Here is a 13704-nt window from a genome sequence, read left to right as displayed (position 1 = left end):
GGATTTTGTCAGTTTCACCTCTAATAACTATATTCCCCCAAAACAATATATTTTCTCAGTCTTCCTAAAAGTTGAACCCTTGAAAACAATCCGCTCACATTTTTTTCCTTTTAGTGTTTTAAAACTTTTCCTAAAGCCATAACAATGATGAATGTGAGAAAATAGTAACAATAATGAGCCACTGTAGGATTATAGTTCTACCACTGATGCTACTGATTTTTTTCTGCTATTTGTTAAATTCTTAGTTGCCAGTCATCCAGTTTCCTTCAGGGGGAAGTATAATTTCTAACAGCTCCTGGACTCAAGCTTATACCTTTATGTATCTTCTACATTTTTAATAGACTATAAAATGTTAAAATAACTAAGTTAATACAATTAATAATATCCATAAATAAAACTGATAAAAATAAACAAATTTATAAACAAAGAGTTAAAAAGAGTATTTTGCCATCTTGTTCTTGAATCCAAATGGGTGCTTACAAGAAAGGATTACTACTCCTTTAAGCCAGTAGTTCAACTGTTTCTTAGAATTTTTCTTAAAGGTACTGTTAACGTAGTGAAATTTTGAAGTTAAATATAAGATATATTTAAAATATATATTTGCAGTCATATAAAAACCTGTCATAAACACACACACACACACAGTATTTTCTTGTGTTGTCATCATTAAGCAAAACTGAAAGAAATACACTCTTTGTTTATATTATGATTTCTGGTAAAAGGGTTTTTAATTAGGAAGACTGCAGCTCTGCATTGGTCTTTCTAAAATTTAGGCTTAAGCATTTCTGCTCACACAAAACTATACAAAAAGAACATTGTTACATCACACCTGTGGAACATTAAGCACCAGCTTAGACTCAGTCTTATCAGCTTGGTACATACTATTCTCAAAACTAATGGTAATGCAATCACAATACCTTATAAATAGTTTTAGAGCTTATTTTAAATGCAGGGTACTTTCTGTCTAACATGTTTATAAGAAATGCAAGTGGTTGTTAGTGTCTGTTTCAACTTTGAAGCAAAACTTTACTTCCAATCATTTTTCAAGAGTCTAGATCACCTTAATGGAAACATACCCTGAGACTACAAAACAGACTTGAAACAAAGTGCTGATATCATTTGCAAATACTCATCGCTCAAGATTTTCTCAAAAAACAAATACCGTATGCTAACACATATATATGGAATAAAAAAAAAATGGTTCTGATGAACCTAGGAGCAGGACAGGAATAAAGAGGCAGACATAGAGAATGGACTTGAGGACATGGGGAGGGGGAAGGGTAAGCTGGGACGAAGTAAGAGAGTGGCATGGACATATATACACTACCAAATGTAAAATAGACAGCTAGTGGCAAGCAGCTGCATAGTACAGGGAGATCAGCTTGGTGCTTTGTGACCACCTAGAACGGTGGAATAGGGAGGGTGGGAGGGAGACGCAAGAGGGAGGGGATATGGGGATATATGTATACATATAGCTGATTCACTTTGTTATACAGCAGAGACTAACACAACATCGTAAAGCAATTATACTTCAAATAAAGATGTTAAAAAATGAATCAATAAATAAAAAGATTTTCTCAAGACTGTGCAACAGAAGTAAAATGAATTTTGAGGTTAATGTGAAACTGCAACTATGATCCATAATTTCTAATTTCAAGTTTTTGTATTAATCATAATAGCCTTGCTGATTTCAATAAGAAATGATACAAATTTGATAAATAAATGATATAAATTTAACCATAATACTTTATACTTATAAAATATTTACTGGTTTTATATATTGAAGGTTAGCCTAAGATTTCATTTGAAAAGAAGTTTCCATTGTGAGAAATGTTTAGAAATCCTTGCTTTAAGCTACAAATTCCAATAGAATTTAAATGATTTAGCATACCTATTTGGCTTTAGCTATGGATTTCCTACCTTACACAGTGATGCAATGCAACATACTGGCTTTTCCATTGTATTAGGACTAGATTATTTGAACATTCAAATTCAAGAAATTTTGCAATACCAAAATGAATTTTGTTTTCTTTTTGCCATTTGGATACTGGTGAAAGTATGTAGTAAGGGTTACTTTGAAAGTAAACATAAAGGTTCCAATGATATCTGTTTCTTCCCTGCCTGATACTTCTTCCACTGTAAGAACCTGATTTCTTCTTGCCTTCCATTGTCAAACAAAGGAAGAATACTGAAGAAAATGAAGCTATGCTTGCTTTCTTACAGCTCCAATAATTTTGAGCCCAGTGGTCCCCTCCTATATTACAGAATAGTATCTCTAAAGAACGTGCCAAGCAATGTAGACACATTGAAACTATGAAACAGCAGATTTAGTCCTAATGACATACCCCAGACATCATTTGCTGAACTGTTTCCTACATATAATTTAATTGTAAAATGTACACAAATGAGGAAAGATAAATCAATAACAAATTCACTTGAAAGTCAATTTTTTCAAGGAAAATACCAAGTTATCATTCTACATAGGTGTGTAGAATGATATCTATGTTTCATTCTACATTGCATATAGATTCACATAAAAGACAGATCAGCAAAGTACGGCCTATGGGTCAAATAAGGCTGTGAGCTGAGAATGGTTTTTACATTTTTAAAAGGGTGTAAAAAGAGAAAACAAAGAATATGCCCAAAAATCCACTGAGACTCCCTCTTGCGAGAGCACCGGAATCACAACCCACTGCTGAACAATCATGGACAGGAAGACACTGGAACTCACCAAAAAAGATACCCCACATCCAAAGACAAAGGAGAAGCCACAATGAGATGGTAGGAGGGGTACAATCACAATAAAATCAAATCCCATAACTGCTGGGTGGGTGACTCACAAACTGGAGAACACTTATATCACAGAAGTCCACCCACTGCAGTGAAGGTTCTGAGCCCCACGTCAGGCTTCCCAACCTGGGGGTCCAGCAACAGGAGGAGGAATTCCTAGAGAATCAGGCTTTGAAGGCTAGCGGGATTTGATTGCAGGACTTTGACAGCAGAGACTCCACTCTTGGAGGGCACACACAAAGTAGTGCGCACATCGGGACCCAAGGGAAGGAGCAGTGACCCCAGGGGAGACTGAACCAAACCTACCTGCTAGTGTTGGAGGGTCTTCTGCAGAGGCAGGGGGTGGATGTCGCTTACTGTGGGGACAGGGACACTGGAAGCAGAAGTTCTGGGAAGTACTCCTTAGTGTGAGCCCTCCCAGAGTCTGCCATTAGCCCCACCAAAGAGCCGGGTAGGCTCCAGTGCTGGGTCGCCTCAGGCCAAACAACCAACAGGGAGGGAACCCAGCCCAACCCATCAGCAGACAAGTGGATTAAAGTTTTACTGAGCTCTGCCCACCAGAGCAACACCCAGCTCTACCCACCACCAGTCCCTCCCATCAGGAAGCTTGCACAAGCCTCTTAGACAGCCTCATCCACCAGAGGGCAGACAGCAGAGCAAGAAGAACTACAATTCTGCAGCCTGTGGAAGGAAAACCACATTCACAGAAAGATAGACAAGATGAAAAGACAGAGGACTTTGTACCAGATGAAGGAACAAGATAAAACCCCAGAAAAACAACTAAATGAAGTGGAGAAAGGCAACCTTCCAGAAAAAGAATTCAGAATAATGATAGTGAAGATGATCCAGGACCTCGGGAAAAGAATGGAGGCAAAGATCAAGAAGATGCAAGAAATGTTTAACAAAAGCCTAGAAGAATTAAAGAACAAACAGAGATGAACAATACAATAACTGAAACGAAAAATACACTAGATGGAATCAATAGCAGAATAACTGAGGCAGAAGAACGGATAAGTGGGCTGGAAGACAGAATGGTGGAATTCACTGCCGTGGAACAGAGTAAACAAAAAAGAATGAAAAGAAATGAAGACAGCCTAAGGGACCTCTGGGACAACACTGAATGCAACAACATTTGCATTATAGGGGTCCCAGAAGGAGAAGAGAGAGAGAAAGGACCCAAGAAAATATGTGAAGAGATTATAGTCAAAAACTTCCCTAACATGGGAAAGGAAATAGCCATCCAAGTACAGGAAGTGCAGACAGTCCCAGGCAGGATAAACCCAAGGAGAAACCCGCCGACACACACAGTAATCAAATTGACAAAAATTAAAGACAAAGAAAAATTATTGAAAGCAACGAGGGAAAAAGGACAAATAACATACAAGGGAACTCCCATAAGGTTAACAGCTGATTTCTCAGCAGAAACTCCACAAGCCAGAAGGGAGTGGCACAATATATTTAAAGTGGTGAAAGGGAAGAACATACAACCAAGATTATTCTATTTGGCAAGGATCACATCCAGAATCAGTGGAGAAATCAAAAGCTTTACAGACAAGCAAAAGCTAGGAGAATTCAGCACCACCAAACCAGCTCTACAACAAATGCTAAAGGAACTTCTCTAAGTGGGAAATACAAGAGAAGAAAAGGACCTACAAAAACAAACCCAAAGCAATTAAGAAAATGGTAAAGGAGCATAGATATCAATAATTACCTTAAACATGAATGGATTAAATGCTCCAACCAAAAGACACAGGCTCGCTGAATATATACAAAAACAAGGCCCATATATATGCTGTCTACAAGAGACGCACTTCAGACCTAGGGACACATACAGACTGAAAGTGAGGGGATGGAAAAAGATATTCCATGCAAATGGAAATCAAAAGAAAGCTGGAGTAGCAATACTTATATCAGATAAAATAGACTTTAAAATAAAGAATGTTACAAGAGACAAGGAAGGATACTACATAATGATCAAGGGATCAATCCAAGAAGAAGATATAACAGTTGTAAATATATATGCACCCAACACAGGAGCACCTCAATATGTAAGGCAACTGCTAACAGCTATAAAAGAGGAAACTGACAGTAACACAATAATAGTGGGGGACTTTTAACACCTCACTTACACCAATGGACAGATCATCCCAACAGAAAATTAATAAGGAAACACAAGCTTTAAATGACACAATGGACCATATAGATTTAATTGATATTTATAGGACATTCCTTCCAAAAATAGCAGATTACACTCTCTTATCAAGTGCACATGGAACATTCTCCAGGATTGATCACATTGTGGGTCACAAATCAAGCCTTGGTAAATTTAAGAAAATTGAAATCATATCAAGCATCTTTTCCGACCACAACGCTATGAGATTAGAAATCAATTACAGCAAAAGAAACCATAAAAAACACAAAGACATGGAGGGTAAACAATACGTTACTAAATAACTAACAGATCACTGAAGAAATTAAAGAGGAAATCAAAAAATATCTACAGACAAATTACAATGAAAACATGATGATCCAAAACCTATGGGATGCAGCAAAAGCAGGTGGGATTAACATATATACACTAATATGTATAAAATGGATAACCAATAAGAACCTGATATATAAAAAAAAATTTTTTTTAAAAAGATGACACAAACAGAGAGATATACCATGTTCTTGGACTGGAAGAATCAATATTGTTAAAATAACTATACTACCCAAAGCAATCTACAGATTCAATGCAATCCCTATGAAATCACCAATGGCACTTTTTACAGAACTAGAACAAAAAGTCTTAAAATTTTATGCAGACACAAGACCCCGAATAGCCAAAGCAGTCTTGAGGGAAAAAAGTGGAGCTGGAGGAATCAGACTCCCTGAATTCAGACTATACTACAAAGCTACAATAATCAAGACAATATGGTACAGGCACGAAAACAGAAATATAGATCAATGGAACAGGATAGAAAGTCCAAAGATAAACCCACGTACCTATGGTCAACTAATCTATGACAAAGCAAGCCAGGATGTACAATGGAGAAAAGACAGTCTCTTCAATAAGTGGTGTTGGGAAAACTGGACAGCTACATGTAAAAGAATGAAATTAGAACACTCCCTAACACCATACACAAAAATAAACTCAAAATGGATTAAAGACCTAAATGTAAGGCCAGACACTATAAAAGTCTTAGAGGAAAACATAGGAAGAACACTCTTTGACATAAATCACAGCAAGGTCTTTTTTGATCCACCTCCTAGAGTAATGGAAATAAAAATAAACAAATGGGACCTAATAAGACTTAAGAGCTTTGTAAAGCAAAGCAAACTACAAACAAGACAAAAAGACAACCTTCAGCATGGGAGAAAATATTTGCAAACGAATCAACGGACAAAGGATTAATCTCCAAAATATATAAACAGCTCATGTAGCTCAATAGTAAAAAAACAAACAACCCAATCAAAAAATGGGCAGGGCTTCCCTGGTGGTGCAGTGGTTGAGAGTCCGCCTGCCGATGCAGGGGACGTGGGTTCGTGCCCCGGTCTGGGAAGATCCCACATGCCGCAGAGCGGCTGGGCTCGTGAGCCATGGCCACTGAGCCTGCGCGTCTGGAGCCTGTGCTCCGCAACGGGAGAGGCCACAATAGTGAGAGGCCCGCGTACATAAAAAAAAAAAAAAAAAAAAAAAAAAAAATGGGCAGAAGACCTAAATAGACATTTCTCCAAAGAAGACATACAGATGGCCAAGAAGCACATAAAAAGCTGCTCAACATCACTAATTATTAGAGAAATGCAAATTAAAACTACAATGAGGTATCACCTCACACCAATTAGAATGGGCATCAACAGAAAATCTACAAACAACAAATGCTGGAGAGGGTGTGGAGAAAAGGGAACCCTCTTGCAATGTTGGTGGGAATGTAAATTGATACAGCCCCTTTGGAGAACAGTATGGAGGTTCCTTAAAAAACTAAAAATAGAATTACCATATGACCCAGCAATCCCACTACTGGGCATATACCCAGAGAAAACCATAATTCAAAAGACACATGCACCCCAATGTTCACTGCAGCACTATTTACAATAGCCAGGTCATGGAAGCAACCTAAATGCCCATCGACAGACGAATGGATAAAGAAGATGTGGTGTATATATATACAATGGAATATTACTCAGCCATAAAAAGGAACAAAATTGGGTCATTTGTAGAGACGTGGATGGATCTAGAGATTGTCATACAGAGTCAAGTAAGTCGGAAAGAGAAAAACAAATATCGTATATTAATGCATATATGTGGAACCTATAAAAATGGTACAGATGAACTGGTTTACAAGGCAGAAATAGAGACACAGATGTAGAGAACAAACATATGGACACCAAGGGGGGAAAGTGGTGGGGGTGGTGGTGGGGGTGGTGTGATGAATTGGGAGATTGGGATTGACATATATACACTAATATGTATAAAATAGATAACTAATAAGAACCTGCTGTATAAAAAAATAAATAAAATTCAAAAATTAAAAAAAAAAGGAAAGCCACTGATAGAGACCAATGAATATATCCGTAAGTAAAAATTAACTATCTTAATATAACAAAAATTGTATCTATTACCTGCTCATAGTTTAAACGTTGAATTTCTGAAATTTCTTTTGGTTTTGTATCAAGCATGTAGTCTCCTGTAAAAAGAAACGGTAAAGTTGCCTTTTAAAAATATTACGTTTTATCTAATTACAAAGGTAATATATTTTAATTATAAATTGTAGCAATAGGTAACATAAAATATTTACCCCCCCATTCAGAGAAAATCAATGTTAACTGTTAGCTAAGGTCTCACATATTTTTTTCAGTGTACATCCTATGTTTTGAACTTTCTTTTTCCTCCTCTTTATATTTAAGCATCTTTCCATGTCACTACAATAAAGCTCTAAAAGGTTTTTACCAAGTTTCACTGCTATCAGCAAGATAACTATTACCCCAATACCTTTCCAAGAATGGGTGTCATCAGTCTTCTAAATGTTTGTCATTCTTAGAAGTAAGCAAACATTTTTTTTTGCATTTAAAAAATTTGTATCTTAGTGGTTACCGGTGAGGAGAGGGGAGAGAGAGAGGCAAGAAAGGGGTATGGAATTGAGATACAAACTACTACGTATAAAATAGATAAGCAACAAGAATATATTGTATAGCACAGGGAATTATAGCCATTATCTTGTAATAGCTTTTAATGGAGTATAATCTGTAAAAATACTGAATCACTATGCTGTACACCTGAAACTAATATAATATTGTAAAGCAACTATACTTCCCCCAAACTGATACATTTTTATACAGGTATTTTCACTTGGTATCACCATTTTAATATATAAATGACTTTAAAAAATAAATTTATTTACTTATTTATTTTTGGCTGCATTGGGTCTTTGTTGCTGCACACGGGCTTCCTCTAGTTGCAGCAAGCAGGGGCTACTCTTCGTAGCGGTGCGCGGTCTCCTTATTGCGGTGGCTTCTCTTGTTGCAGAGCACAGGCTCTAGGCGTGCAGGCTTCATTAGTTGTGGCACACGGGCTCAGTAGTTGTGACTCGCGGCCTCTAGAGTGCAGGCTCAGTAGTTGTGGCACGTGGGCTTAGTTACTCCGCGGCATGTGGGATCTTCCCAGCCCAGGGCTCGAACCCGTGTTCCCTGGAACCCGTGTTCCCTGCATTGGCAGGCGGATTCTTAACCGCTGTGCTACCAGGGAAGCCCCTATAAATGACTTTTAGTATACGTGATACCTTTTAAATATATGTAGCATCATTTTAATATATGCAGTAACTTTTTATCCATGTTTTGCCTTTTTAACTATGTATTAATTATATATACTTTTCTTTGAATTGCCTGCCTATACAACTATCATTTTTTTTTTTTTACTGAACCACATAAAAGCTCTTTTTCAGTTAGAGAAATTAGAACATTTCCTGTTATACATGGTAAATTTTTTTTTCCCATAATGGCTTCTGACTTTATGGTGATGTTTTTTGCCTACTTTTCACCATACAGAAATATTTAATTTCAGTATAGTCAAATTCTTCTATTATAGCTTCTGGGTTTGATGGGTTTGATGTCATGTTAGAAAGATTTTCACCTCTTCAGAGTATACAAACATTCACATATACTTTCTTCATGTAATTTTATGTTTGTCTTTTTTTACGTTTAAATTTTTAATTTATCTGGAATTAATTTGATATAAACAGTGATACATGGAACTAACTTCTCAGCCAGCCTCCCAAATCACTAAGTTGATAAATTGTTTTATTAACTTTTATTTTCAAATTCAAAATAAACTTCTAAAGACTGCATCAAGTATTCTTTTAGGGACTTCCCTGGTGGCACAGTGGTTAAGAATCCACCTGCCAGTGCAGGGGACATGGGTTCGAGCCCTGGTCCGGGAAGACCCCACATGCCAAGGAGCAACTAAGCCCATGCGCCACAATTACTGAGCCTGCGCTCTAGAGCCCGTGAGCCACAACTACTAAGCCGATGAGCCACAACTACTGAAGCCCATGCGCTTAGAGCCTGTGCTCTGCAACAAGAGAAGCCACCACAAATCAGAAGCCCATGCACCACAACAAAGATTAGCCCCTGCTTGCTACAACTAGCGAAAGCTGCATGCAGCAACGAAGACCCAACGCAGCCAAAGATAAATACATAAATAAGTTTTTAAAAAAGTATTCTTTTGGGCTTCCCTGGTGGCGCAGTGGTTGAGGGTCCGCCTGTTGATGCGGGGGACACGGGTTCGTGCCCCGGTCCGGGAGGATGCCACGTGCCGCGGAGCGGCTGGCTGGGCCTGTGAGCCGTGGCCGCTGGGCCTGCGCGTCCGGAGCCTGTGCTCCGCGGCGGGAGGGGCCACAGCAGTGAGAGGCCCGCGTACGGCAAAAACAAAACAAGACCAAAAAAAAAAAAAAGTATTCTTTTAATCTCTCCAACTCTGATAATAAAGGAATTCCTACGAACATCAATATATTATTATTTTTGCTTTTATTTAGAACTTTAAGATGGCAAAATCTAACTGATAACAATTTTATTCCACCATAGGTACAGGAATTCTAAATCACTAAATTAATTCATTCACAGAAATATATAAGCAAGTGTATTTAACAAATATTTTTGAATCCTTATTATACATGGCACATTGTATATTTACATGTTGAGGTTTTAATATAGCATTTAACTGAAAACTACGCTTTGAGTAAATTTTATACATTATTTATTCAAATAATAGAGAACATATTTGCTATACTGGTATCCTATATCTCATTTAAGCTCTGTATTTATCCTGATAAAAGACTGTAGTGTATGCTTTCCTACAACTTTAATAGGGTCAGGATGCAGAACATTACATAATTCAATACTAAATGACCCTAGATATGCTATCATGGATTAAAGCTTAGGTGCTAAGAATAGAATAATTATTGGGAAAGACTCAGATAAGCAACTCCTCTTTTCCTGAGGTCAGAAAAGATCTTCAGACAAGAGAAGAATGGCCTAACTAAGGGAGGCAGCCTCTGTGATGGACCTCAATGAGCCCTATAGCCTGGCATTCATACCTTTGTATAATCACCTTCCCTTGAGTGTGGACTAGATTCACTTCTAGTGAATCAAATACAACAGAATTAATGAAATGTCACTTACAAAATTATAAAAGAAAATATTGTGTCGTTTGTCATGGTGCTTTCTCATTTGCTCACTCTGAGGAATGCCACCTGCCATGTTCTGAGCTGCCTTTTGGAGATGCCCACGGCAAGGAATTGAAGGAAGCCTCTACAGAGAGAGCCACAGAGAGCCACAGTCAATGAGGAACTGAGAACCTCAGTCCAACAACCTGTGAGGAACTGAATCCTGCCAACAACCAAGTGAGTAAGCTTGGAAGCAGATCTTCCTCAGTTGGGCCTGGAGATAAGACTGCAGCCCCAACTGACACACTGACTGCAACCTCATGAGAGACCTTAAGCCGGAGTCACTTAGCCACACCCAGATTCCTGACCTACAGATACTGTGTGATAATAAACGTTCATTGTTCTGACTAAATTTTGGGGTGATATAAAGCAATAGACATCTGTATTTTTAGGAAAGTCTGTAATAGAGAATTAGATATTTTTAAAAGACTGATTTTGAGTTTTTAAGGGAGCATCTTTCAGTTTTAGATATCTAAATAAATCATCTCTTAAGAATTCTGTCTAGCTTATCTAACCTTTATAACAAAATTGGTCAACAATACTACTTCAATCAAAACTATTTATTGAGGGACTTCCCTGGTGGTCCAGTGGTTAAGAATCTGCCTTCCAATGAAGGGGATGCAGGTTCAATCCCTGGTCGGGGAACTAAGATCCCACATGCTGTGGGGCAACTAAAACCACACGCCGCGACTACTGAGCCTGCACACTCTAGAGTCCACGCACCACAACTAGAGAGCGCTCATGCTGCAACTACTGAGCCCATGGGCTCTGGAGCCCACGTGCCACAACTAGAGAGCTCACACGCTGCCAACTACTGAACCTGCGTGCCCTGGAGCCCGCACGCCGCAGTGAAGAGCCCGTGCGCTGCAAAAAAAAGATCCCACATGCCACAACGAAGATCCTGCGTGCTGCAACTAAGACCTGACGCAGCCAAATAAATAAAACATTTTTTAAAAAACAGTATTTATTGAAAGTCTATTCCGTGTTTAGCAACAGGTTAACGTGTTTGGAAATGAGCGTTTCCCTTAAAAAACGAATAATTTGGTTGGGCAAAGAACATACAGGAAACAGAATAAAATAACAATAAGGTATAATAGAGTGTAAAATGTAATAAAGGCCTTAAGTACCAAGTGATTTTGAAAAGAAATATTCATAAAGCCTTTAGCACTTAGAAATATCCTTTGTAGGGGGTAGTATCTAAAGCAGATTCAGAAAAATCGGCAGAACCTGCCAAGGCAGTGAGGGGAAAAAGCATTCTTTGAGGGAGAAAGAATGATGGGAAAAGCAAATATAAGAAACATCTTGCTATATGGGCAGTTTATAAGGAGGTTTATACATAAGATTTATGTTGCAGAGTGGTGGGAAATATGGCTGGATGGGTAAGCTTGATCAGATTATAGAAAATCATAAATAATACATCAGTAAGTTTGGCTGCTTGTGAAAGATCATAAGGGAATCTTTCTGTTTTTAAGTAGACAAGTGAAGGATGAAACTGGTGCTTTAAGAAGATAACACTGATATGTAGGCTAATTTGGAGAGTAGAGGAAACAAAAGAGCTTGCAATAAATCACATTCCGAAGTACCAGTATACAGAGAGAGGAAAGAATTTCAAAGAAAGAATCCATAAGACTTTGCTATTAATGGGATATTTCAGACAAACAGAAATTAAGAAACAAAAACCTGACAGCCACATTAGGCCAAAAAAGGAAGAGAGGGTTTGGCAGTAGGTAGTAGGTAACTTATCCCAGGTGAGCATTTGGAAAAGAGAAGACACAGTCAACTGTGGGCAAAATTAAAATGCTTCAACATTGACCTCCTTTTATAGTATTTATGTTCAAAAGATAAAATAAATTACCTTTTAAAAAGTCAGACAGCACCATCATCCTAACAACCATTTTCCTTACTATAATACGATGCTAGTCTCACCATCATACAAACTGTCTTGGATGGTTAAAATCATAGTGTGTATTCTAGTTTGTGTTGTGCTTTTTTAACCTTATCTTCCTAACCATTTTCTGCCTTCCACCTACACTTCTTCCCCACTTAGACCTCCTAGCACTCACTAGGAGCTTTCATGTTGCTTTCTTGAGGCCAAAGCCCTCCAACAAGCCATGTCCATGTTTGACCCTGTTCTAATACTCCAGTAACAGAAATTTCCAAATTAAAATTCCCTCCTCCTCTAACCTTTGAAAAACCTAGGAAAACCTTTAATGGTTTCTTTACAATCTTTCTACTAGTGTTTGCTTATTAATGAAAAAGTATCTCTGGTTCCCCCAGAGAACTGGAGTAATCTCAAGAGAACAAAATCCAAATAGCTTAGAAAATTAAACAATTTGTTTTGGCAGGATTGGCTTTAAATAAAGTTTACTTTTGGTGAGGCAGAGTTTTCAGAATCTCTCTTCTCACATTATTCTTGCTCACTTCTCTCCCACCTCCCATTAGGATCATATTACTTTCATGCTGTCCCTGTAGATGAGTCTCCTCGCCCAGGACTTCCAAACCTCTTTAGCTACCTAAATCTAAATATTACTTTGTCAATTTTTCCTTTTCCCTATAATTTAAAAAATTCTCTACTCTATGTCCTGCTCTCTCAGGGATTTTTAAAATCTAACAGTTAGATAAATTTAAGATACCAAGATGCACTAATTATTTTCTTTCCAAGAAAAATACCATGTTAACATTTTCTTAGTACATTTATGCAAGCCACATTGACTGTATTGTTGACACCTCCAAATAACTTGTCCACAGTACATAATCAGTAAATATTTGCTGGATAAGAAAAAGAAAAAAAAAAGGAAGAGACCAGTAGTAGGAATTTAAAATACTCTATCAAAAACACTTGAGTGGTGCAAAGGGAGAAGGGATATACTTTTGAGAATACTAGCCTTTCAGCACTTTAAAAATCATATTAGAAGGTGCCTAGATGGAGAGAACACATAATTTAATCTTTCTGAGCTTTGGTTACCTCATCTGTAAAATGAAGAGATATTATAATTTATGATGCTTTTATTTCCACTCCAATCTTACCCTTTTATACTATTAGTACCTCCATTCACAGGCCCTCTGCCTCTGCTCATGGGTCTCTGCCATTACAAATGCATTCTTTAGCTATGGGAACTGACAGCAAAAGAGCTCATTTTGTCTCAGAAGGTAGAACAGAAAAAGGCAAGTAGAGTGATGGTAATAACTAGCAGGCAAGAGGTTAGGTAAA

General features: G+C 37.8%; 1 protein-coding gene across 1 annotated transcript in view; it reads right to left on the bottom strand.

Annotated features, from left to right (window-relative positions):
• MINDY2 (MINDY lysine 48 deubiquitinase 2) overlaps positions 1–13704 on the bottom strand; it is a 74309-nt gene that overhangs the window by 41086 nt on the left and 19519 nt on the right. Inside the window, 1 exon segment of the mRNA XM_033851741.2 lies at positions 7396–7460. Coding sequence (XP_033707632.1) covers positions 7396–7460 — 65 coding nt within the window.

This window comes from Tursiops truncatus, chromosome 2, assembly GCF_011762595.2.
Source record: "Tursiops truncatus isolate mTurTru1 chromosome 2, mTurTru1.mat.Y, whole genome shotgun sequence".
Lineage (NCBI taxonomy): Eukaryota > Metazoa > Chordata > Mammalia > Artiodactyla > Delphinidae > Tursiops > Tursiops truncatus.
This window is presented reverse-complemented; position numbering and strand designations above follow the sequence as displayed.